The following is a 25,194-nucleotide window of genomic DNA, read 5'->3' as shown; positions in this document are numbered from 1 at the left end:
TCCCAGGGTCCTGGGATCGAGCCCCGCATCAGGCTCCTTGCTCCGCGGGAAGCCTGCTTCTCCCTCTCCCGCTCCCCCTGCTTCTCCCTCTCCCGCTCCCCCTGCTTCTCCCTCTCCCGCTCCCCCTGCTTGTGTTCCCTCTCTCACTGTATCTGTCAAATAAAACCTTTAAAATAAATATAAATAAAATAAAAAGCTTGCTCTTTACCAGTAGCCAGTCACATCCTTATAAGTCTTGGAGGAAAGCCCATGTCCAATTCGTATGCCAGGACATTAACTCTGCTAGCAAAAAGGATGTGGTTAAGGGTAGGAGAGCAGTTAGGTTATTGGAGTTTAGGTGGGCAATGATCAGGACCCTACCTATAGGAACAGGAAGAAGCACAGATCAGAGTCACTGATGTTTGGCATTGAATTCTTCCTCATGTGTTGATTTAATCTTTCTAGTTTGATCATCCCTGTCCTTCACATAGCTCCATTTCCTGTTTCCTTCGCAGCACCTAGCAGAGCTGGCGTTTGATGGACAGCTGAAGCAGGCAAGAGGTTGTTCTCTCTCAAGAAGGTATTTCTGTGAACAGAGACTGACCTGGAAATCTGGTTAAAATCTTGATTCTGGGGCACCTGGGTGGCTCAGGTGGTTAAGCATCTGCCTTCAGCTCAGGTCATGGTCCTGGGGTGGAGCCCCACGTTGGGCTCCCGGCTTGGTGGGGAGTCCGCTTCTTCCCCTGCCTCTCCCTGCTGCTCCTGCTCTCCTCACTCACGCACACTCTCTGCTCTCTCTTGAGTAAAAGCTTTTAAAAAAAACCAGTGGGTCTGAGTCTGCGTTTCCACCAAGCTCCCAAGATATGCCAATGCTGCTGGCACAGGGTCCACACTCTGGGTAACAAGGACTCAGAATCCAGCCTGGACCCAAAGCGCCTGATTGCGGTCAACCAGAAGCAACAGCATCCATGGTCAAGTGTGCGGGATCTGAAGCAAGATGGCCTGGAGTCCCAGCTACCTCCACCTGGTACTTCAGCTCTCAGCATGCTTCCCATATCTTATGTGTAAAATGGAGTATAATCATACCCACCACATAGGGTTATGTGAGGATTAAGTTCATTTTAAAAAGAGTGTCTCACACATTGAGTGCTCAGTAATTATTAGCCATTATTACTATGGTCCAATTGCCTAATTCAATTATTCTCTTGCCTCAAGGAAAACAACATTGCCAGAGAACCAGAATCCTACCCTGTATTTCGTTTTTCTCCCCACAATGCAAGACAGACTGGTCACAGGATAACACTCAATTGGGGGGGGTGCCTGCGTGGCTCAGTCGGTTGGGCATCCTGCTCTTGGTTTTGGCTCAGGTCGTGAGATGAGCCCTATGTCGGGCTCGCTCCACACTCGGCACAGTGTTTGCTTGAGATTCTTTCTCCCTCTTCCTCACACCTTCCCCCCACACATGCTCTCTAAATACATACATACACACATATATATACATGTACTACTCAGTTGGGACGTAAAAATAATCAAGGATGGGGTACAGCGGAATCTATGGTGCAAAAGATTGAGGGTAGGAGGGCGCCTGGGTGGCTCAGTTGGTTAAGCGACTGCCTTCAGCTCAGGTCATGATCCTGGAGTCCCGGGATCGAGTCCCGCATCGGGCTCCCTGCTCGGCAGGGAGTCTGCTTCTCCCTCTGACCCTCCTCCCTCTCATGCTCTCTGTCTCTCATTCTCTCTCTCTCAAATAAATAAATAAAAATCTTTAAAAATAAAAAAAAATTAAAAAAAAAAAAGATTGAGGGTAGGAGACTGTAGAAGGAATTTCGGAGATTAGCTCCTTCGGTTTTCCCACATCTGGTGAAGCCGAACACCTCAGCTGAGCAGGGCGCCTGCCCTACGACTTCCATGTTCAGTTGCTACACCAAGACAACCCATACATTACAGTGACCCGTTTATTTTTATCTATTTATTTTATTAATCCTTTTTATTCCCATATCCCACTCACTGCTCCCACAGGCAACCCTAATGCCTTTAAGGTATAACTTTGGGTTTCTACATGTTCTTGCCAAATGTTTTGTTTTGCATATGTGCATTTTTAATGTACATAAATAGTACTGACATAGATCTCATTCAATCTCTTGTATTTTCCCACTCAGCATTATATGCTTCTCTAAGCCAATATCCCTAAGTGCTACTCAGTAGTCCCGGTGCACCTACCATAGCTTACCTGCCCTATCTTCCCACCATCTCCAACGACCAACACCCAGACTGCCTGCAGCCCTCGACCACCACACACAGGGTCCCAGGAATACTCTCATACATGCCCTCTGCTCGTCTGCCCTAAATTTAAGTAAAAATGCAGCTCAGGCTGGGACTTCAGGCTTCTGTTACTGCTCCCCATCAGCCACCTCCTCCACCTTGGTATTCTTGAAAAAGGGAGAAAAATACCCAACATGAGCTTTTTTTTTTTGCTAGTAGCCAAGTTTTATTCTAAGCAACTGTAAATCATCAAAGGGGACATTCACATAGGACCCAGGAGCCCACTCCCATCTCCCCAAACAACAGTGGGGCAGGCATTCAACACTCCTGAGAAACAAAGCATTTTTGTGCTTTTTCTCCATCCCCTCTGGAACAGTCAATTCCAGAACTAATTTGAAAAATGTGTAATCTACACAATCTCAAGAAACAACTGGTGTAATAAGAACAAACTCCAATACCCACTGGAACAAGTCAGACAACCATAAGTAACACAGCAGTCTTCTACCCTGGGCGGCGGCAGAACCCAGCGAGGACCACGTTGGAAGAGGAAGAGGATTATGGTGAGAAACCTGGATTCCCAAGCAGCAGCAACACGCTCTCGGCTCCGACACAGCATTCTTCGTTCTCAGCAGGGGTTTTGAGGTCTTCCCACTCCCTTCCTCTTGCTCCTCTGGACTCAGTTAGCCCCATGTGAGCAAGGACCCCCACAAGGAGGAGCTCAGCAATCTGCCCCCGATCTCTGATCTAACTAAGTGTGGATGGGCTAAAAGAGCCCCATAAACAAATCCCTCGTAGAGGGTAGGCCCAGTCCCCACGTTAGGAACAACTTCTACAATGCTGGAAATTTAAAAAAAACAAGTGTCAGACTGTAATTTTTTAAGTCAACTAAAATCTAATTCCAAAAAAGTTTGCTCAGAACAGGGTAAGCAGTCATTTAAATTATTTCTTCGACTTGTTTTTAACAAAGAGACTACAAAAGAAGAGGAAAGACCAGGTTAGGAGTCCCAGAACTCTTCCACATACCTGCTCGCTCCCCTGGCCCGACCCAACCTCATGGGAAGACCTGAAATGCTGGGACAGGACCTGGAACCAGCCACCAGTCCCTGCAGGGTCAGAGAGCCAACCCCAGCCCATGAATATCAGCCCTGATGGGAAAACCAGAGACTTGAAGGTGCCAGAAACAACAAGCTCCACAGCAGGGTAGAGACAGCAGGGAGAGGAGTGGCCCCGGACTCCTCCTCTTCCATAGTTTTCACAGCCTCTGGGCTTGGCCTGGTGCTTGGCCAAGGGAAGGCAAATCAAAGTGACTCTCCTCAGGAAGAAGTCAGTCCCTGACTCTGCACAGTGTCTCTTCGGGGGGACCAATGCCAGCCCCTTCTGCCCCCCACCAAGACGGACAAGGGGCTGGCACCCTTAAAGCAGGCCATTGGGCCTTCCAGGCTCCAGGGCCAGGCCCCGCTCCCGTTGATGGATCTTCTGGTGCTGCAGAAGGTGCTGCTTCTGGACAAAGCTCTTCTCACACTCTGAGCAGCTGTAGGGCCGTTCACCCGTGTGGATGCGCTGGTGCCGCACCAGATCAGATGGATGGCTGAAGCTCTTGCCACAGTAACCACAGATGAGGGAACTCCGGCTTTTCCTCCAAGGGATGTGGCCAGGCAGAGCAACCAGGCTGTTGGGCGAGAACCTCTCCTGGACACAGTGGCCAGCACTGGTCCCCTCCTGCAAGTGGCAGCGCTGGTGGGTTACCAGGCTCACCCTGCAGCTGAAGCTCCTCATGCACACATCACACTGATGCATCTTTGCCCTCTTGGACTGGGGCTTAAGTTGTGGCCTGGGTCTAAGGCTCTCCTCTGGCTCCGAGGCTGTGTAAGTCCCCCACCCTGAGTGGGTCTGCAGATGCGTAGCTAGCTGCTGCTTATAGTGGAAGCTGATCTCGCACTCGGAACATCCATATGGGCCAGAAGTGTCCCTTTTCAGCTTTAGGCCCTGCCCACATTCCTGACCCAGCTGCACCTGCCTACTAGGTTTCTGCTTTGGGGGGCAGCTCAGAATTCTGCCGCTGCTAGGGTCTCTACTGCCCTCCATGGGATCCTCCAGATTAGTGTCCCCGGGGCCTGAATCCAAGAGGACAGAACCACCCTGACCATCCCAGAGTTCAGTATGCTCTGGGCTCAGGAAAGCCTGCTCTTCAGCAATGCCTGAGAACTCTCCAGGAAGATCTGCAGAGCCTTCCTGAGCGTACTGGATCTCCTGCTTGATCATAACCCCTTCGGCTGCCGAGAAAGAGAAGACCAAAAAAGATCACATTCTAGCACTTTTGGTTTCTTCAGAGCTAAACAAACATCTGTGAATTTCAGAAGAACTCAAATCAAAGCACCCCAGGATAAGGGCATTAGGACACCCTGGAGAAGGAGTCTGGGTTCTAAGACCTGAAAAGCTAAACACATATTCAGGTAGAGAAATCTGAATAGATTATTTTTCTAGAACAATGTTATAAATGATAGTTCTCTAAGCTTGTCCATAAATTTGTATTCAATTCCTGTACAAAATGGCAAATTGGGGCGCCTGGGTAGCTCGGATGGTTGGGCATCTGCCTTCTGCTCAGGTCATGATCCCAGGGTCCTGGGATCGAGCCCCACATCAGGCTCCCTGCTCAGTGGGGAGCCTGTTTCTCCCCCTCCCTCTGCTGCTCCCCCTGCTCATGCTCTCTCTCTGTATCTCTTTGTCTTGGATGAATAAATAAAAAAATCTTTAAAAACAAATGGCAAATTATACTATAACTATACTGAAGAGTTTAAAATAATAAATGTGAACAATTAAAAAAAAACCCAACCACCCTTAAGCCTAAAGCTTAAAAATTCACATATCCAGGGCGCCTGGGTGGCTCAGTTGGTTAAGCGACTGCCTTCGGCTCAGGTCATGATCCTGGAGTCCCAGGATCGAGTCCCACATCGGGCTCCCTGCTCGGCAGGGAGTCTGCTTCTCCCTCTGACCCTCCTCCCTCTCATGCTCTCTCATTCGCTCTCTCGCAAATAAATACAATCTAAAAAAAAAAAAAAAATTCATATATCCAGCCCCAGTCTTCCTGCACATTCCCCCAATACCTGGCTTATAAATACTCTGCCTGCCTCTCACCCAGACAACTTCATTCCTAAGATGTGACCAACCCTATCCTCAATCTCCAGCAAGTTTTCACTTGAGCTATTCTACTCTGTACAGTAGCATAGACATGAAGTAGGATATGTCACAATACTTAAGGACTCCACAGTGGTAATAAATGAAGACACATATATGTTAGGTGAACTAATGAAAATCATAGAGAAATCTAAAATAAATAATACCAGATGAGGTTGCTGATAATCAGTGTTTGGCAGTTTAGCAGTGGGAAAGCTCATTGTAGGCTGCAAGGAGTAGAGAGAGAGATGGAATATTCTGGATCCACTCACCTGGGTGGACATCACCAGGGCCTTCCTCCTCCAAGTCACCCAGCATCCCTGCACCCAATTCCGCTTCTCCTTCTGTCTGGCCAAGGACCTCTGGGTTGGAATAGGCACAGTGTGAGCCCAGGAGACAGTAAAAGCTCACTGCGCACTGGTCAGTTGCCAATGAACAAGGTGACCAATGTCAGAGGGTTGATATTAAAAGTTCCAAAGATCAAAAGACTACTGTTCTTCCCACTTTCCCGCCAGTGGCAGCTTGGGACAACGAGAAAATCAGAGCCAATTCGAAAAATCTATTCAGTCAGCTGCTGCCTTCAACGCTCCTTCATTAGTCACTGTGGCTCCAGCAGTCAGGCTCCCCAGCCACCACCCTGCCCTCACTTGTACATGGTCTCAAGTGCTGCTTCCTTTCAGCGTATCGAATTTCATCCACACTGACACGCTGCAAGGTGAGGTGTGCACCATTATCCCCAGCTGGGACAGAGAAGGAAACAGCCATTAGCAGAGCACAGAACTCGGCTCAGGTCACACAACCCCCCGACCCTTCTGCTATTTCCCTCTCTGCTCTAGTCACAGTGGCCTTTTGGGCACTTCTCCATGGACCTCAGTTTTAAAAGATTTTAGGGGGCGCCTGGGTGGCTCAGTAGTTAAGCGTCTGCCTTCGGCTCAGGTCATGATCCCAGAGTCCTGGGATCGAGCCCCGCATCGGGCTCCCTGCTCGGCAGGAAGCCTGCTTCTCCCTTTCCCACTCCCCCTGCTTATGTTCCCTCTCGTGCTGTGTCTCTGTCAAATAAATAAAATCTTTAAAAAAATAAATAAATAAATAAAATAAAAGATTTTGTCGGAGGCGCCTGGGTGGCTCAGTCGGTTGAGTGACTGACTCTTGGTTTTGGCTCAGGTCATGGTCTCAGGGTTGTGGGGTCAAGCCCCACATCAGGCTCTGCGCAGTCTGCTCGCCTCTCTCCTTCTGTTCCTCCCCATAATCTCTCTCTCCAATAAATAAATGAATAAAATCTTAAAAAAAAAAAGATTTTGTCTACCAAAATCTACTTACTAATAGCTAATATTTTATATATAAAAATGTATATCTATTAAGCAGCACTTCTGATTAACACAAAATAGACACTGAGCTCACAGGGACTGAATATAATTCCAGCTAAGGCCAAGAAAAATTTTTTGGTTAACCTGGGCTGCCTGCCTTATCTCAGGTAACAAAGGATTTCTTATCATTTTTTTTTGTTTTTTGTTTTTTAAAGATTTTATTTATTTATTTGACAGAGAGAGAGAGAGAGACAGCGAGAGAGGGAACACAAGCAGGGGGTGTGGGGGAGGGAGAAGGAGGCTTCCCGCAGAGCAGGGAGCCCGATGTGGGGCTCGATCCCAGGGCCCTGAGATCATAACCTGAGCCGAAGGCAGTCGCTTAACAACTGAGCCACCCAGGCGCCCCTCTTGTCAAACAGTTTTAAGTACTGGGACGCCTAGATGGCTCAGTCAGTTAAGCGTCTGCCTTTGGCTCAGGTCATAATCCCAAGGTCCTGGGATCGAGTCCCACATCAAGCTCCTTGCTCAGCGAGGAGCCTGCTTCTCCCTCTGCCTGCCTCTCTCCCTGCTTGTGCTGTCTCTCTCTGACAAATAAATAAATAAAATCTTTAAAAATAAATTAATTAATTAAAAAAAAACAGTTTTAAGTATTAAAAACACCATAAGGAACCTTGCTCACATTACACTACAATATATGTTACACTATGATGATCACATCTTTTCTATTAGTAAATATTATCAAGAACTATGTGACCACAGAGAATACAAAACACACAACACCAAGACCTTTCCAAAAGTCTTCATGAATTGAGGACCTAAAGACTCCCATTTCTCTTATTTTTCAAATTTTTATTTAAATTCTAGTTAGTTCACATATATTGTAATACTGTTTTCAGGAGTAGAATTTAGTGATTCATCCCTTACATGTAACACCCACTGCTCATCACAACAAGTGCCCTCCTTAATGCCCATCACACATCTAGCCTGTACTCCCCACCCATCTCCCTCCCTCAACCCTCAGTGTGTTTTCTATCATTAAGAGTCTCTTGGGGCGCCTGGGTGCTCAGTTGTTAAGCGTCTGCCTTCGGCTCAGGTCATGATCCCAGAGTCCTGGGATCGAGCCCCGCATCGGGCTCTCTGCTCAGCGGGGAGCCTGCTCCTCCCTCTCCCACTCCCCCTGCTTGTGTTCCCTCTCTCGCTGTGTCTCTCTCTGTCAAATAAATAAAATCTTAAAAAAAAAAAAAAAAAAAGAGTCTCTTACGTTTTGTTTCCCCCTCTCTCTTTTTTGGAGACTCCCATTTCTCAACCCAGCCCAGACCAACAGAGGAGCCAAAGCCAAGTGTAGTCTGAGTCGCACGCTACTTGGCCAGGGATGTAAAGATATCTGAAAGAGAATTCTCAGGGGAAAAGTACTACTTACTCAGAGAGACCAGAGTCTCATAGTTGCTCTTCATCACATTTCTGTAGAGCTCCTTCTGCCAGTCCTCCAGATTTTCCCACTCCTGCTCTGAGAAACAGACTCCATCATTTTCAAATGACCTGGATACCTGAAATCACAAATATCGTACAATGAGTGCCTCCTGTCTAGCCACGAAAGAAAAGCCAGCAACTTACAATCTTAAATAATAAAGGGGAGGGCTCCCCATTTAGGCTTTTTTTTTTCCCTAAAGAGGTTGCTCACAGGTGACCATATTTTTTTTTAAGATTTTTATTTATTTATTTGAGAGCGAGCGAGTGAGAGAGAGCACAAGCAGGGTGAAGGGCAGAGAGAGAAGCAGACTCCCTGCTGAGCAGGGAGCCCAATGTGGGACTCGATCCCGGAACTCCGGGATCGTAACTTAAGCTGAAGGCAAATGCTTAATCAACTGAGCCACCCAGGTGCAGTAGGCTAACTCTTAATCCCCAAGGGGACTACCTTGGGAACCTCTCCATTGCTGCCCGGGGGCAGCCTCAGGACCCAGAAGTTGCTGTTCCTCAGCAGGTTCTCCATGTTCTCCAGCCGCCTCTGCAGCAGCCCGTACTCCTGCAGCAGGGTCCCCAGCACGGCCCACTTGCCCTCCAGCTGGTTCCCGAACTCCACGGCCGTCTTCTCGCAGTCGGCCAGCTTCTTCTCGGCTGTCCCCGTCCGACCCTCCAGGCTCTGTAGCCGGGCGGCCTGGGACTCCATCTTTTTCTCCACGGCCTGAATGGCGGCCACCACGGTCCAGAGTGAGAGCTCCGTGGTCTGCAAATAAGAGTTTTTCTCTGTTGCTTGTGGGGGTGGTGTGGAGGAAGTCAAAGGTGTGGAGCGGCGTTTCCTCCTGTGCTGAATGAAGAATCAGACACAGGGTCAGTCGGTGTCATTTCCAAACATCAAGTAAAGAAAACAATGGGTCCAGTGGGTCCAAGCGTGCTTAGAGCTACCTAGTTTCTACCTTTTTTTAAAGCATGCTCTTTTATATTCTGATACTGCAAATTATACACGTACATTATAGTAAGAAAGTACTGAAAAGTAGAAAGAAAAAGTTATGTAAAATACCACCATTCAGAAATATGCTGTCAGAATTTTGGTGTATTTATCTTAAGCCTTTTTTTTTTTTTTAATATTTTAACTTATCTGTTTTCCACAAAGTTGAAATCATATTGTACATAATGTCTTATCACCTGCACTTCACACTTGACATATTCTCTAAGACGAACAAAGACACAATTCCTCAGCAGGACCTATAGGGCTCAACTCATTTACCTTTGCACCCAAGCAGCTGGTACAGTGAGTAACACCAACTAAATCCTTTTTTCTTTTTTTTTTTTAAAGATTTTATGTATTTGTCAGAGAGAGAAAGAGAGAGCACAAGCAGGGGGAGGGGCAGGCAGAGAGAGCACCAGGCTCCCCACCGAGCAGGGAGCCTACTCGGGACTCGATCCCAGGACCCTAGGATCATGACCTGAGCTGAAGGCAGACACCTAACCGACTGAGCCACTCAGGCGTCCCCAACTAAATCCTTCATAAATGTTTATTGCCGTGATTTGACGAAGCCTACTGACAGTTTCCTTACACAGTTCATTTTTACAACCTGTCCCTAAGGAGGAAAATCACTACAGCTGAAGCTCAACATTACTAAAGCCAACATGCGGGGAGTCTCCCCACCGCTCCCTCTGACCCCAATGTACCACTGCATGTTCATTTCAGTCCCCAAGCCCCAAAGCTTCATGTTCTTTTCTCTGGCATACACTTTCTTCAAGGCTGCTTCTCTACCCGCAAGAAGAGACACTGAGAGGGAAGAGCTTTGAAAGCACTGCTAGGGCCAGGACTTAAGTGTCTGGAGAAACGGGACAAAAGGAACCCAACTGGCACAGAAATGAGCACGTAAGCTTGGCCATGACCGACTCCAGTGACTCAATTCAGTTCATTATCGAACATGTGGGTTTAAAGCTTAAATGTCCCCCCTAAAAAAGATTTAAATAAAAGTTTAATGTAAATTTATCTTTTACATTAAAAACAAATACAAATGAAACAAAACAGAACATCAGACTATTGGACAGGCTCCTTTCATCCCATGTTCTGCTTTTCACTTTCAGTTGCTCATCTCTAGCTTTTTGGAGCCTCCTCCTGCTTTTTTTTTAAAGATTTTATTTATTTGAGAGAGAGCATGAGAGGGGGGAGGGTCAGAGGGAGAAGCAGACCCCCCGCCGAGCAGGGAGCCCGATGCGGGACTTGATCCCGGGACTCCAGGACCATGACCTGAGCCGAAGGCAGCCGCCCAACCAACCGCGCCACCCAGGCGCCCTCCTCCTGCCTTTCTGTGGCCCAGCATTTTGTTGCTTGCTTAGCAAAGGAAGGTGGGTCAGGATCTGAGCACTAAGCAAAAAGCTAAAAAAAGAGGTGTTAAATAAAGCTTCTTCTTGTTTTGAACTACCTACTGAGATGGAAACAATTCAAATGTCCATCAACTGGTGAATCAATAAACCAAGGTCCATCCATCTGTTATGGGCTGAATTTTATTTCCACAAAAAGATATGTTGAAGTCCCAAGCCCCAGTACCTCGGATTGTGATCTTATCTTGAAGGAAGAATCTTTAGAGGTAATCAAGTTAAATGAGGTCATCAGCTGGGCTCTAATCAAATATGATTTGATGTCCTTATAAAATAGGGGAGAGATCTGGACACAGACAATCGTGCACTTAGGGAAGACGATGTGAAGACACAGGGAGAAGACAACTACGTGACAACAGAGGCAGAGGTCAGAGTTTTGTTGCCACAAGCCAAGAAAATGTGTGGGGCCATCAGAAGCTATAAGAGAAGCCTGGAACAGATTCTCCATCGTGGCCCTAAGAAGGCATCTGGCCCTAAGAAGGCATCAAGTCTGTGGACACCATGATTTCAGACTTCCAGCCTCTAGAACTGTAAGACAGTACACTTCCGGTGTGTAAGCCCCTCAATTTGTAATATTTTGTTACAGCTGCCTTAGGGTACTAGTACACCATATAATAAAATACTGTTACATTATTAATGTATTAATAATTAATGTGTTAAGCACACATTAGCAATAAAAAGGGAACAAATTATTGATACACCTAACAATATAGATCTCAAAATGACTATGCTATGTGACAGAAGCCAGACACAAAATGTCACCTACTCTATTCCATTTACATGACATTCAGGAAAGGCAAAACTATAGGGACAGAAAACAGATCAGTGGGGGTGCCTGGGTGGCTCAGATGGTTAAGTGTCTGCCTTGGGCTCAGGTCATGCCCCCAGGGTCCTGGGATCAAGCCCCATGTCAGGCTCCCATCTCGGCTGAGAGTGTTTCTGCCTCTCCTCATTTGTGCTGTCTCTCTCTCTCAAATGAGTAAATAAAATCTTTAAAACAAACAAACAGATCAGTGGTTACCAGGGGCTGGGGGTGAGGGAAGGAGAGTGAATGCAAAGGAACACTTTCTGAGATGATGGAAATACTCTATATTTTGGTATTATGATGATGGCTGCACATTTATCAAAACTCACTCAACTGTATGCCTGAAGAGTGAATTTTATTGTATGTAAATTATCTCAGTAAGCACGACTTAGAGTATCAAGATAGAAGAAAATGTTAGCTGCCATGAAAAATGCCATAAACTAAACGTAAAAAAACAAACGGGGAGAGGATATTTATAAACAAAGTATGAAATGGAAAAAAAAAAATAACCCTAAATAAAACTGTAAACTGTAAGTAATTATGAGAGCAGAAATGCAAGTGGTCAAGAAGCAGTTAGGAGTGCAAATACAACCCAGGAAAATCACTTTTCACCCACCAGGCTGACACACTTGAACAAGAGGGATAAGGGAACTACATTCAGAGGTGAGTAGGACATAAAACTGGCATTTTCATTAACATTCCCGGAAGGAATGAAAAATATTACAAACTTTATGGAAGGAAATCTCATAAAAGTCACTAACAATCCTTTCACCTAGCAATCCCACTTCCGGAAATCTATCTTATAAAAACAAATGGCACTGGGGTGCTTGGGTGGCTCAGTTGTTGGGCGTCTGCCTTCGGCTCGGGTCGTGGTACTGAGGTCCTGGGATCAAGCCCAACATCGGGCTCCCTGCTCAGCGGGGAGCCTGCTTCTCCCTCTCCTACTCCCCCTGCTTGTGTTCCCTCTCTCGCGGTCTCTCTGTCAAATAAATAAATAAAATCTTTTTTTTTTTAATTTTTTAAAGATTTTATTTATTTATTTGACAGAGGGAGACACAGCGAGAGAGGGAACACAAGCGGGGGAGTGGGAGAGGGAGAAGCAGGCTTCCCGCGGAGCAGGGAGCCCGATGCGGGGCTCGATCCCAAGGACCATGAGATCATGACCTGAGCCGAAGGCAGATGCTTAATGACTGAGCCACCCAGGCGCCCCAATAAATAAAATCTTTAAAAAAAAAAAAAAAAAGGCATTATTTACTGACATCCATACAAAAATGATTACTGGTAATATTCTTTGGAAAAGTCAAAACTTGGAAATAATCTCGAGGTCTATTCATAAAGGAATAAATTATGGCACAACCAAAAATGACACTATACTACCTTTAAAAATAATGACCTGTATGTATGGTTTGGAAGAGTTTTCATCATACCATGCTGGTTAAAAATCCAACTTTTAGGGAAATATATTTATTATGATCCCACTTTCCTTAAGAAGAGAAAACATATGAGTATATGTTTGTTTCAGCCCACAGAAAGGTCTAGAAAGATATTCACCAAACTAAATTGTTAACATGACTTACCTCAGGGAGATGAGAGGGAGAGATTTTAATCTTTCCTTGTAAACTATTGCTTGACTTCTTCAATAAACATGTATTTTTTTGTAATTTTTTTTACATAAATCCCATATTTAATAGTATCCCTGATGGCAGTGAGAAATACAAAAAGTACACTTACATTCCCCATACTTCTGGATTTTTCTGGGGCAGTCCTGCTTGGGTATTCTATCATACTGTCAGATCAAGTATTATACAATGGGCCTGCCACTACAGTCTGAAACCTGTCACCATTAAGTATAAGACACGGTCCCTATTGCTAAGAAACCTTCAATCTGCTGGAGTAAAATACAAAATAAATAACATTATAAAGTGGTATCTGACTAAGGTGGACCAGATAATATTTAAAGTCCCTTCCAACTCTGAGATACCATGACTTTCTAATACTGAATAGTTAAAAAAGAAAACAAAAACTTGGGGCGCCTGGGTGGCTCAGTTGTTGGGCGTCTGCCTTCGGCTTAGGTCATGATCCCAGGGTCCTGGGATCGAGCCCTGCATCGGGCTCCCTGCTCTGTGGAAGCCTGCTTCTCCCTTTCCCACTCCCCCTGCTTGTGTTCCCTCTCTCGCTGTGTCTCTGTCAAATAAATAAAATCTTTAAAAAAAAAAAAACAAACAAACTTAATACATAAGATGTGTAAGGTAATGGCAACAAATCTCCATTAACTACCACTCAGTTATACAAATATTGCCTCTGAAGTCCTCTGTACAACTCCCTAAAGTAACTACCATCCTGAATTTGATTTTTCACTAGTAACTGTCTTTTTCACATTTTCACCAAATGCTTTTTTCCCAAAACAATACGTGTTCTTCAGTTTTGCCTATCTTAGAACTTTATACAAATAGAATCTTTATTCCACAACTGAGACTATCCTGCTGTTGCAGATGGCTAGAATTAATTTTCACTTCTGCGTAATATTCTGTTGCGACAATATCACAATTTCCTTTTCCATTCCATTATGATGTCCCCATCTTTGACATTACAAGTAGAGTTACAACAGGACTGTGCACGGCTCCTAGTAGACATGGGCAAGTTTCCTGAGGGTATAGTCCTAGGAAGGAATTGTTGGCTAACAGGGTATATACACAACTTGAACTTCAGTAAGTAATGCCAAATGTTTTCTAAGTGGTTGTATGAATTTCACTCCTGTCAGAAATATGTATGCTGGATGTTTCCCAACTATGTCAACACTTGCTACTGTAAGACTAAAATTTGGTCCCTCCAGGAGGTCTGAAATATGTCATCATGGTTTCCATCTATACTTTCCTTGATTACTAATAAGGGTAAGCATCTTTTAAATATTTACTGGCCATTCAAATACCTTCAGTGAACTACCTGCTCAAGTCTTTTATCCGTTTATCTTTTGGGTTATCTGACTTTCTAGCTCAGAATTTCTCTGAAAATTCTGGATACTAATCTTTATCCATGCTATACGTGTTGCAAACATTTTCTCCTTATTTGTGCCTCATTTTTAAAATTCACTGTATTATCTTGTAATAAAAAAATTAATGCAGGGGCGCCTGGGTGGCTCAGTTGTTTAAGCGACTGCCTTAGGCTCGGGTCATGATCCTGGAGTCCCGGGATCGAGTCCCGCATCGCGCTCCCTGCTGAGCAGGGAGTCTGCTTCTCCCTCTGACCCTTCCCCCTCTCATGCTCTATCTCATTCTCTCTCTCAAATAAATAAATAAAATCTTAAAAAAAAAAAAATTAATGCAGTTGAGTTTCATCAGAATTCTTTTATGGTTTGAACTTCTGTGTCAGGTGAAAAAAAAAATATTCATATCCCACAATATTGTCTTCTAAACACTCATAGTTTTGTTTTCACATCTGAGTAACTCAACTAGAACTGATATTTGTGTGTGGTGCAGGGCTCAATTTTCATACAGGAAATCAATAGACCTAATATTATATGATGAAAAATCCATTGATATACCCAAAGATTTATAATGCTATCTCTGTCATGAATCAAATTTTCATACATAGCAATTTGTCTCTGGCATCTCTAGTCTTGTTCTGTAGGGTATTTTTCATATTGCCTTACCAATATTATAGTTTTAACAACCACAGCTTTTTAAAAAATAATTACTGATATTTGGTAAGGCAAGTCCCACTTCCTTGTTTTATAGGATTATCTTGACTATACTGGACGTTGATATTCTTTACACACTTGAAAGGTCTCACAAGGGCACCTGGGTGGCTCTGTCTTCGGCTCAAGTCATGATCCCAGGATCCTGGGATCAAGCCCCACTCAAGCTCCCTGCTCAACAGGGAAGCCTGCTTCTCCCTCTCCCTCTGCTCCCCTCCCCCCTCCCACGTATGCATGTGTGCAGTCTCTCTCAAATAAATAAAACCTCTTTAAAAAAAGAAGTCTCAAAAATGTCTTTAGAGATTTTGTCTGTATCAAATCCATAGATAAATGTATCCATACAGTTTGCCACTCCTTTTTCAAGGTATTTTTAATAACTTTCAATATTTTAACATATTCCCTAGGTACCTGTTCCAACCACTGATCACTACACAACAAATAATCCCAATATTTAGTGGCTTAAGACAACAACATCTACTTTGCTCATGAATCTGCAATTCAAGAAGGGTTTGTAAGGAACAGTTTGTCTCTGCTCCATTCCATGTCAAGTGGAACAAATCATAGGCAGGCAGGCTCTGGAAAACACCTGAAAAATCCCAAGCCACATGGAGAAAGCACGCGGAGATACTCAGTTTAACAGCCCTACCTAACTGTCCCAGCCTACAGTGAACTGCCAGAACACATTTTCATTTCTAAAAGGGCTCTTTTGGGGGCGCCTGGGTGGCTCAGTCATTAAGTGACTGCCTTCGGCTCGGGTCATGATCCCGGGGTCCTGGGATCGAGCCCCACATTGGGCTCCCTCCTCAGCGGGAAGCCTGCTTCTCCCTCTCCCACTGCTTGTGTTCCCTCTCTCTCGCTGTCTTTCTCTGTCAAATAAATAAATAAAATCTTTTAAAAAATTTAAAAAATTAAAGGCTCTTTCCCTCTCATTTTTTCTTCATTAATCTCTCTATATAGGCATACCTCAGAAACATTGCAAATCTGGTTCCAGAACACCACAATAAAGCAAATATCATAATAAAGCATGTAAAATGAATTTTTTGGTTTCCCAGGGCATATAAATTTACTACAGCTTATTAAGTGAGCAATAGCATTGTATCTATAAAAAAAGTACATACTTTAATTTAAAAATACTTTATTGCAAGAAAGAAAAGGCTAACCATCATCTGAGTTTTTAGCAAGCATAATTACTGATCACAGAACACCATAACAAATATAGTAATAATGAAAAAGTTTAAAATACTGTGAGAATTACCAAATTGTGACAAAGAGACACAAAATGAGCAAATACTGTTGGGAAAATGGCAGCTGAGAGACTTGACACAGGGTTGCCACAAACCTTCAATTTGTGGGGGAAAAAAAAGAAACAAAACCACAGCATCTACGAAGTGCAATAAAGCAAAGCTCAATAAACTGAGGCATGCCTATACGTTGATATTGTTTTGACAAGATATATGGATTAAAGAAATCTCTGTGCTGTCCAAAAGCCCACTAGAAACACATGGCTATTTAAATCTAAATTAATTAAAACTGATTTAAAAATTCAGTTCTTCAGCCATACTACCTACATTTCAAGTACTTAATAGCCATATATTTCTAGTGACTATATTGAACAGTGCAAAGCAGATTATTTCCATAATCTCAGAAAGTTCTATCGGATGCACTACACCCTAATTTTTTTTTTCTGCTTGATAAAAACTTAAGGTTTTGTTAGTCTTCTACCATGCCAGTTTTCCTTGTAGTTGTCAGTTTGTTTTATATATATATATATATATATATTTTTTTTAAAGATTTTATTTATTTGAGAGAGAGAATGAGATAGAGAGAGCATGAGAGGGGGGAGGGTCAGAGGGAGAAGCAGACTCCCTGCCGAGCAGGGAGCCCGATGCGGGACTTGATCCCGGGACTCCAGGATCATGACCTGAGCCGAAGGCAGTCGCTCAACCAACTGAGCCACCCAGGCGCCCTGTTTTATATATTTTGAGGCTATATAATTACATGTAAAATATTAGAATATCAAGCTGATAAACTGAGTCTTACCATTACAAAAATAATAGTAGCCTCGATCTCTAGCAATATTAATACAGTTGAACCAATTTTCTTTTGATTAGTCGGGTATGTTTCCATATCTTTTATGTTCAACCATTTCTGTAGTTTTGTCTTTTGTATCTCTTACAAACCATATGACAACTTTCTGCTTTTTAACTAAAACATTTCCTCCATTTACATTTATTGTAACTGTTGATCTATTTTTCTTGATTTTTTGCCTTTTTGGTGCTCGTCTTTCTTGCCTTCCTTTAGGTGATTTTTTTTCTTATTCTACTACTTCCTCTTCTAACTTGTAAGTTTTACAGCCCATTTCTAGTCTTTTAGCAAGTATCCTAGATATTACGGGAAGTATACTTACAAAGACCTTTAAACAAATGAATTCTGATCTCTTCCTAACCTTTACACCAATGCTGCCATGTATTTTAATTTGCCTTTGTTTTTAACCTCACAAAAGATCATTACTGTTTCATTCAGTCAACATTTGTTCAGATTTACCCATTTCCATGGATCATCATACTTGCTTACATTTTCAGACTTTACGTTTGGGATAATTTTCCTTTTACCTGGTATATCCTTTACATTTTCCAGCTGCTAGGTGGCTCAGTCAGTTAAGCCACCGACTCTTGATTTCGGCTCTGGTCATGATCTCAGGGTCATGAGCTGGAGCCCGGCTTCCGGCTCCCTAACGGGCATGGAGCCTGCTTAAGATTTTCTCTCTCCCTCTGCCCCTCCCCCCACCCCACCCCACCCCCGCTCTCTCAAAAAAAGAAAGGATTCTCTCTCCCTCTGCCCGCCACCCCCCCCGCGGGCTCTTAAAAAAAATTCTCTCCCCCACCGCTCGAGCTCTCAGAAAAAACAAAACAAAACAAAACAAAAAAACGGATTCTCTCTCCCTCTGCCCCTCCGCCCCCGGCTCGCGCTCTCTTAAAAAAAAAAAAAAAAAAGATTCTCTCTCTCTGCCCCTCCCCCGCCCCGCGCTCGCTCGCTCGCTCTCCTCTCTCTGAAGAAAAAAAGAAAAATCTCTCCCTCTGCCCCTCCCCCAGCTCGTGCGCGCGCTCTGTCGCGCGCTCTCAAAAAAACAAAAATACTAAAAAAAAAAAAAAAAAAACCAAAACAAAAAACACGAAACAAGCCTCGGAGAAGTTTCTCGGCAACGGTGTGTGGCGCTGGGGCTCCGGCCCGACAGGGAAGGAGCCGGAGAGGGGGAAGGCAGAGCCCTGGGGTCGTGGGAGGAGGCCGGTGTTCGCTAGGAGCAGCCCGGGAAGCCCCGGGACCCCCAGCCCCACCGGAGTCCCAACCTCGAAGCCCCGCCCCGGCCAGGAGCTCCGCCATCCCGAACGCGCCCGCGATCCGTGCCGGGGGCACCCTTACCCGAGCAGGCGCCGACTCCGCCATGGCCGCCAGTCGCCCCTCAACACCCAGGCCCCGCCTGATACCCCTCGCGCTGCGTGCCGGTCCGGTGGGCGCCCCCCGCCCCTCCTCAGAGCCGCCACCAGAGCCGTGTTGATACAAGATGCATTGTGGGAGTTCGGCCCTCCCGCGCCAAGAGCGGCTCCAGCGGCTCGTCCCCACCGCACGGGATTTCCAGGGCGCCGCCGTGCGGCAGGAGGATGAACAGCAGCTCGGCGCTCGGGCCAGAGTGTGCGACCGCAGAAGGGCTTGCTCCCTCCAAGTCAAGCGCAGGTTGAAAATGTAAGGCAAACGTGGGCCTTGTTGTGTCTTCTTCGTGCCCAGCACTCGGCGAGGTGCTTTGAGGGATTCACAATGTATAAAAGTCACACTTTGGGGCGCCTGGGTGGCTCAGTTGGTTAAGCGACTGCCTTCGGCTCAGGTCATGATCCTGGAGTCCCGGGATCGAGTCCCGCATCGGGCTCCCTGCTCGGCGGGGAGTCTGCTTCTCCCTCTAACCCTCCCCCTCTCATGTGCTTGCTCTCTCTCATTCTCTCTCTCTCAAATAAATAAATAAAAATCTTTAAAAATTAAAAAAAAAAAGTCACATTTTGCTCTGAGGGAAGAATATGTAATTTAGTTGGGGAAAAAAGATATGGTGCCAAATGACATGTGGTTTTATTCCATTTGTTCATCTGTTATGTGGCTTTCTAGAAACCAGAAATACATGGGGTTCCTGGGTGGCTCAGTTGGTTAAGCTTCTGCCTTTGGCTCAGGTCATGATCTCAGGGTCCTGGGGTGGAGCCCCACATTGGGCTTCCCGCTCTGTGGAAGGGCCTGCTTCTCCCTCTGCCCCTGCCTCTGCCCTTCCCCCTGCTCATACTCTATCACTCTCTCTTAAAAAAAAGAAAGAAAGAAAGAAACTGGAAATACACTTTCTACATCAACAGTGTGGGGTCAAGGTGCCCAGGCCAACCCATTGTATCCTATTAATTATGGTAATCACATGCCTTGGAAAATCCAAGATAGCCCTGATTTCAAATGTTTAATCCAGTCCACATGTTACTGTTAAATGATGAGTTCGGAATTTTGATTTGGAAAGCATGGCTGCATTTCCATTTGATCACCCAATACAAAACACTACTGCAACCATACTTGCCTAATTTGTACCACATGGTCTCTACAGAGACAGGCAATGAACTTCCACTTTGAATTACAGTCCCGAAGCACTTCCCCTGAGAACTAAACTCTTAAGATCAACAGACTGGGGGCACCTGGATGGCTCAGTCGTTAAGCATCTGCTTTCAGCTCAGGTCATGATCCCAGGGTCCTGGGATCGAGCCCCGCATCGGGCTCCCTGCTCCGCGGGAAGCCTGCTTCTCCCTCTTCCACTCCCCCTGCTTGTGTTCCCTCTCTTACTGTGTCTCTCTGTGTCAAATAAATAAAATCTTTAAAAAAAAAAATCAACAGACTGGCTCCTTCTTAGCATGCAGGGCTCAGTTCAGACTGCATCTCCTCAGAGAGACATTTCCCGTCCACTCTGCCTACAGTCCAACACCCTTCTCCATCCCAACACTCAATCCTGATTCTCCGATCAAAAGTTTTCACAGCACTATCACTAACCAAAATAACTTAATTTTTTCATCAGTTTACATGATAGTGATGTGTCCCTTTCACTAAAATGTCCCTCCACAGTATATAACATTTCTTGCACACTGAAGTGCTCATAAATATCTTTGGATGATTGAATGGTGAACCAGAGAATAAGGGTAGGTAAAGTCACCTCCAGGAGAAGGCATAATGTCCACAGCAACCAGATCAATAGGAGACTGACCGTATTATTAATACATCTAAAGAAAAGATGGGGGGCGCCTGGGTGGCTCAATCGTTGGGCATCTGCCTTCGGCTCGGGTCATAATCCCAGGGTCCTGGGTTCAAGCCCCACATCGGGCTCCCTGCTTGGCGGGGGAAGCCTGCTTCTCCCTCTCCCACTCCCCCTGCTTGCGTTCCCTCTCTCACTGTGTCTCTGTGAAATAAATAAAATCTTTAAAAAAATAAAATAAAAAATAAAGAAAAGATGGGTCAAGCTGAGGAAACCAGTCAGCCACTGAGATATGTCTAGGGTCTGACCTACTTTCTCAGACCAACAAAAACTTACTGTCAGACACAGAGAAAAATGTATCATATCTGTGGAGACAGACATATCAGGACATAGGATACTGGGTACTGGGGTCATTAGCAGTTTCTGTGTTCACCAGGTAGTCTGATGATGCAGGTTCCCGTGTAGCTACTGGGAGACAATGTGCAGGTCAGGCTGATACAAATGTCCAGTCCACCCCTGGAAATTATTAAACTGATGCTCTGGCTTATCCATCAGTCTCTTGAGAGTCACGATGATTCAGCACCCCTGACTCTGAGCCTGGAACACTGGGAAAATATTTAGATAAAATTTCCAGTGTGCAAAGGAGGCAGCACCAGGCACTGGTCTGAATTTCATGGGCTTGCAGAGATGGTGTGCATGATGCTTTAGAAAGCAGAGCCAAGGATTGGTGAAATAGGTGAAGAGGATTAAGAACACACTTATCTTGATAAGCACTGAGTAACAGGGAATTGTTGAATCAGTAAAAAGAAAAGAAACCATTTTTTCAAATTGCAAATGTTTTAAAACTTGGGGCAAAATAATAGTATCTATACTGATATCGAGAGAGAGAGAGAGTGCGAGAGAGGAAGAAAGAAGGAAGGAAGGAAGGAAGGAAGGAAGGAAGGAAGGAAGAAAGGAAGAAAGGAAGGGAAGGGAAAAGCGAGACCATTGGTCTCTCCCACTTACTAGATGTGGACAAGTCATTAACTTCTTGGCATCTCCATTTCCTCATTATTAGTGAGCAATAATAATAGCACATAGCTCAGAGTTGCTGTGCAGATTAAATGAGTTAGTTCAAGTGCTTAGAACAGTGCCTGTCAGGTGAAGGGTTCAAAAAGTGCTCCTGATCACTATTAATCTTTGTGTTCCGGCTCCTTCCGTCACTAAGTGGTGTGGTGTATGCTCCCTCGGCTTCAGTGTCTTCCCACGAAGAATACAAACATCGCATCCTCGGGTTGTTGATGGGATTAAAAGAAATCACAAGTGTAAGTCAAATGCTCGCGTCACTGAATGCCTGGCGTATAGCAAGCACTCAGTGACCAGCGATTTCTCATTTTGGTACGTTTTGCTGTTGCAAGGTCCAAGCCTTGAGCTGCAGTGAATTCACCAACATAAATGTTACCTTGTTGTGTCTCTTAGAAGCTTCCCATTTGTCCTTTCCCAATGACACTCAGATCTTGACCTGGGCCTTTTTTTTTTTTTTTAAGATTTTATTTATTTATTTGACAGAGAGAATGAGAGAGAGAGCACATGAGAGGGGGGAGGGTCAGAGGGAGAAGCAGACCCCCCCGCTGAGCAGGGAGCCCGACGTGGGACTCGATCCAGGGACTCCAGGATCATGACCTGACCCGAAGGCAGTCGCTTAACCAACTGAGCCACCCAGGCGCCCGGCCTGGGCCTTTAAATAAACTTTTAAATAAGGCTCATAATTATTCCCATTGGTGGCAGTGGTATTAAAGGACTCGAGAAAATGTACTTAGTACTTGTAACCTGTCATCTGTGTCTATAAAATATGAACGTTAACATTCAGAGCTGAAACTGACCTTAGACATTATCTTACCCACATCCTCGTTTCTAGTGACAGGAGAAAGTATCCTTTGAATCACATATAATACAAATTAAGTTTAAAATAATGCCTTAAAAATATTTCTCTTGTCCTTTAAATGTTCTATTGTGCATATGATTTATAGCATACATATTAACATATATAGGTACATATATGTATGCCCAAACTTTTTTTTACTCGAGAAAGTTTATGGACCATGGTTTTATTCTAGTTGAAACCCTTTCTATTCTCGTCCCTTTATTATCCCACAAGTCTCTAGATGGCAGGGACCAGGTCTTTTGTGATCCTTCTCTTACATAAATAACCTCCTGGTGAGCGTGCCCCCCTGCAGGCCTCCAGGTCCGTGAGACTCCTGGAATGAATATATCTTGGTTCCAGCTGCACACCACCCCTGCCCCCCATATATGTGTGTATGGACACAGCGGACAGTTGACACAGTGTGTTCACAGGCAGTGGACATCTGTTAGCTTTGTCAACCTAGCACTTTTCCCTTCTCCTGGGCATAGATGCACCTCTTTCTCTTCGGGGACAGCTCCTCCCTGGGCTCTAGCCATGTACTTAGAATGGGTGCTGCCATCTTGTTCCATGAAGGGTGGGCATCTGACTCAAGCCAGTCCAATCATAGCATCCTAGCCTCCTGGCCACAGTAATTGAGCCAGGGGTGGGCATATGATTAAGCTGAACCAATCAGAGCTCTTCCCTGGGATCTTTCTAACTAGAGCTGAGGGGACAGGTTAATTTCCTCTGTAGTGAAGCTATAAATGTATGAGTCAGGAAGAGTCTTGTCCCCATTTCTTGGAGTTTAAGTTGGTTTTAAAGAATGATCCCAACATACAGAAAAGGAGCAGAGATGAGAGACACATTATTCTCTCTGCTAGGATTGGTCGTTCAACTGTTCCTTTGAATCTGTGAAGGATTCCAGCTTCCTTCCAGAAACTTCCCCTTTCTCCATAGTTGACTAGTCAGCGTCAGGTAGAGGAACTGGGTGACTGGGTGACAAGGAGTTTTTTTGTTTTCTTCTGCACATCCTTTTATCCATTTTGAATTTTGAATGTATTAACGTAAAATCTAGGGGCGCTGAGTCGTTAAGCATATGCCTTTGGCTCAGGTCATGATCCCAGGGTCCTGGGATCGAGCCCCGCATCGGGCTCCCCGCTCAGCGGGAAACCTGCTTCTCCCTCTCCCACTCCCCTCCTCACCCCCACATCCTTGAGATATGGGGCAGGGGCTGCTGACTGGGGACTCAAGTCATTTTATGGTCAAAGGATATTGGCCCCATAGGGATGGAAGTTGTGGGGACACCCAAGTAACCTACACTGGCTTTCACTTCTAAGACTGGATATGGGATCTCCCTTGAATCTTGAACGGGATACAAATCAAAGGCAGTTTTCTCTTATAACAGGAGAAAGAAAACCTACAGAAATTCCTATGCCAGGGGATGATGTTGGTTTAAAATACATCTCAAGAGATTTGAATAGAGGTGCTCAACCTTTAGGACACAGTGCCAGCATCACACTAGAATTAAGACTCTTATGGAAGGGGACCTATGGGAACCTCACAGGATGGTGTGGGCCAGGAGAGGGGAGTGAGATTCTCACACCCAAGATCCCTCTTCTCAAGAACTACTCTTTTAGGGGAGCCTGGGTGGCTGTCGGTTAAGTGTCTGCCTTCATTGCAGGTCATGATCCCAGGGTCCTTGGATCCAGGCCTGTGTCAGGCTCCCTGCTCAGCAGGGGACCTGCTTCTCCCTCTCCTCCCTGCTCATGCTCTCTCTCTCTCAAATAAATAAAACCTTTAAAAAAAATTACCCTTTTAGAAATATCCCCCCACAATGGCTCCCTGAGTCAGCGGCAGATGGAATGCCAGCCATTGCATCCCCCAAATGGTCCTGTTCAGGGCCCCAGGCTGATAGGATGCTCTGTAGCATGTTTTTCTAACAATCGGATAAACCAAAACCGTTAAATATAGTCCTAGGCTAGTTCATCTTGAGCCCAGTGTGAAGTTCCCTCCTTCCCCTCACTCTCCAACACCCAATATTCTGGGACCAGATCTGAGAGAGCCAGTTATGGTGCCCAAAACCTTGATTGTAAGAGAAATGTTCCCTTGTCATTGTTCATTTTCAGTGGTGTCCAGCTTAAACTTGCTGTCTCAAGACTAACATTTTCACTCCTCTGACCTCTCAGAGCTATACACTCTGGGCATCTAAAGATTTTTTAGGGGCGTCTGCCTTCGGCTCAGATCACGGTCCCAGGGTCCTGGGATCAAGCCCCACGTTGGGCTCCCGGCTCAGTGGGGAGCCTGCTTCTCCCTCTCCTGGCTGCTCGTGCTCTCTCTCTTTCAAATAAATAAAATCTTAAAAACAAAAGTTTTTTAAGTCATCTCTACACCCAACATGGGGCTTGACCCTGCAATCAAGGGTCCCATGCTCTACCGACTGAGCCAGCCAGGCACCCCTGGGCTCCTAAAGAGTTCTAAGGTGGCTATGAGGGATCTGTGGCACAGCAGATCCCAGGCTAATTGATAGCTTGTCTATGGAATAGTCTTGGCATTCAAGGCCTTCCATGGCCTGGCCTTGACTCACCTTGAAACTACATCACCTACAACTTCCTCACATCTTGAGTATGACCAGGCCAGTCTCCTGTCTTACAATCCCAATTACTGCCTCCCTGCCATGTTTCATCTTCATCCCACATTGCCTCCTGTCTCCTCTCCCTCTGCCCCATCCAACTCATCCTCCGAGCCTTGACTTCTCCAGTTCTGGAAGGACATATAAGAAGCTCTTAGCATGGGTATCTCTCAACAGGGAGTCTGGTAGGAAAGAGTTTTACTCTTGTGTCTTTTTTTGTTTTTTTACCATTTAAATTTTTACTGCATGCATTTTTTAAATTAAAATAGTTAACTTTAATTAACACATTATCAGAAGGAAAATAAAAATCCACCTTCAAAGCAGGACCCTTGACCTTTGTCCTGCTTCAA

General features: G+C 45.1%; 1 protein-coding gene across 2 annotated transcripts; it reads right to left on the bottom strand.

Annotated features, from left to right (window-relative positions):
* Nucleotides 1-2,445: 2,445 nt before the first annotated feature.
* Nucleotides 2,446-21,837, bottom strand: ZNF212 (zinc finger protein 212). Of its 2 annotated transcripts, none has more exons than XM_035021339.1 (5): nucleotides 21,339-21,837; nucleotides 8,638-9,027; nucleotides 8,143-8,269; nucleotides 5,688-5,777; nucleotides 2,446-4,514 (listed from the first exon to the last, which is right to left on the bottom strand). In XM_035021339.1, exons 1-5 carry the CDS (start codon nucleotides 21,354-21,356, stop codon nucleotides 3,655-3,657), a joined length of 1,485 nt encoding a protein of 494 aa, XP_034877230.1. In that variant the 5' UTR covers nucleotides 21,357-21,837; the 3' UTR covers nucleotides 2,446-3,654. The 2 variants fall into 2 exon arrangements, with proteins under 2 accessions (XP_034877230.1, XP_034877229.1); XM_035021338.1 differs by lacking the exon at nucleotides 21,339-21,837 and adding an exon at nucleotides 18,494-18,646.
* Between the last annotated feature and the right edge of the window lie 3,357 nt (nucleotides 21,838-25,194).

The sequence above is a fragment of the Mirounga leonina genome, unplaced genomic scaffold (genome assembly GCF_011800145.1).
Source record: "Mirounga leonina isolate KUSES-001 unplaced genomic scaffold, KU_Mleo_1.0 Mir_174, whole genome shotgun sequence".
Classification (NCBI taxonomy): domain Eukaryota; kingdom Metazoa; phylum Chordata; class Mammalia; order Carnivora; family Phocidae; genus Mirounga; species Mirounga leonina.
The sequence above is the reverse complement of the archived record's forward strand: the minus strand, read 5'-3'. Positions and strand labels throughout refer to the sequence as shown.

What these genes read in the sequence shown, in the direction of transcription:
- ZNF212 (XM_035021338.1), bottom strand. Translation starts at nt 18,517, where the DNA reads ATGGCGGAGTCGGCGCCTGCTCGG. An exon ending in TGAGACTCTGGTCTCTCTGA is followed by an intron (nt 5,778 to 8,142) that starts GTAAGTAGTACT and finishes ATTCCAACCCAG; the next exon opens with AGGTCCTTGGCCAGACAGAA. An exon ending in CCCTGGTGATGTCCACCCAG is followed by an intron (nt 4,515 to 5,687) that starts GTGAGTGGATCC and finishes CTTTCTCGGCAG; the next exon opens with CCGAAGGGGTTATGATCAAG.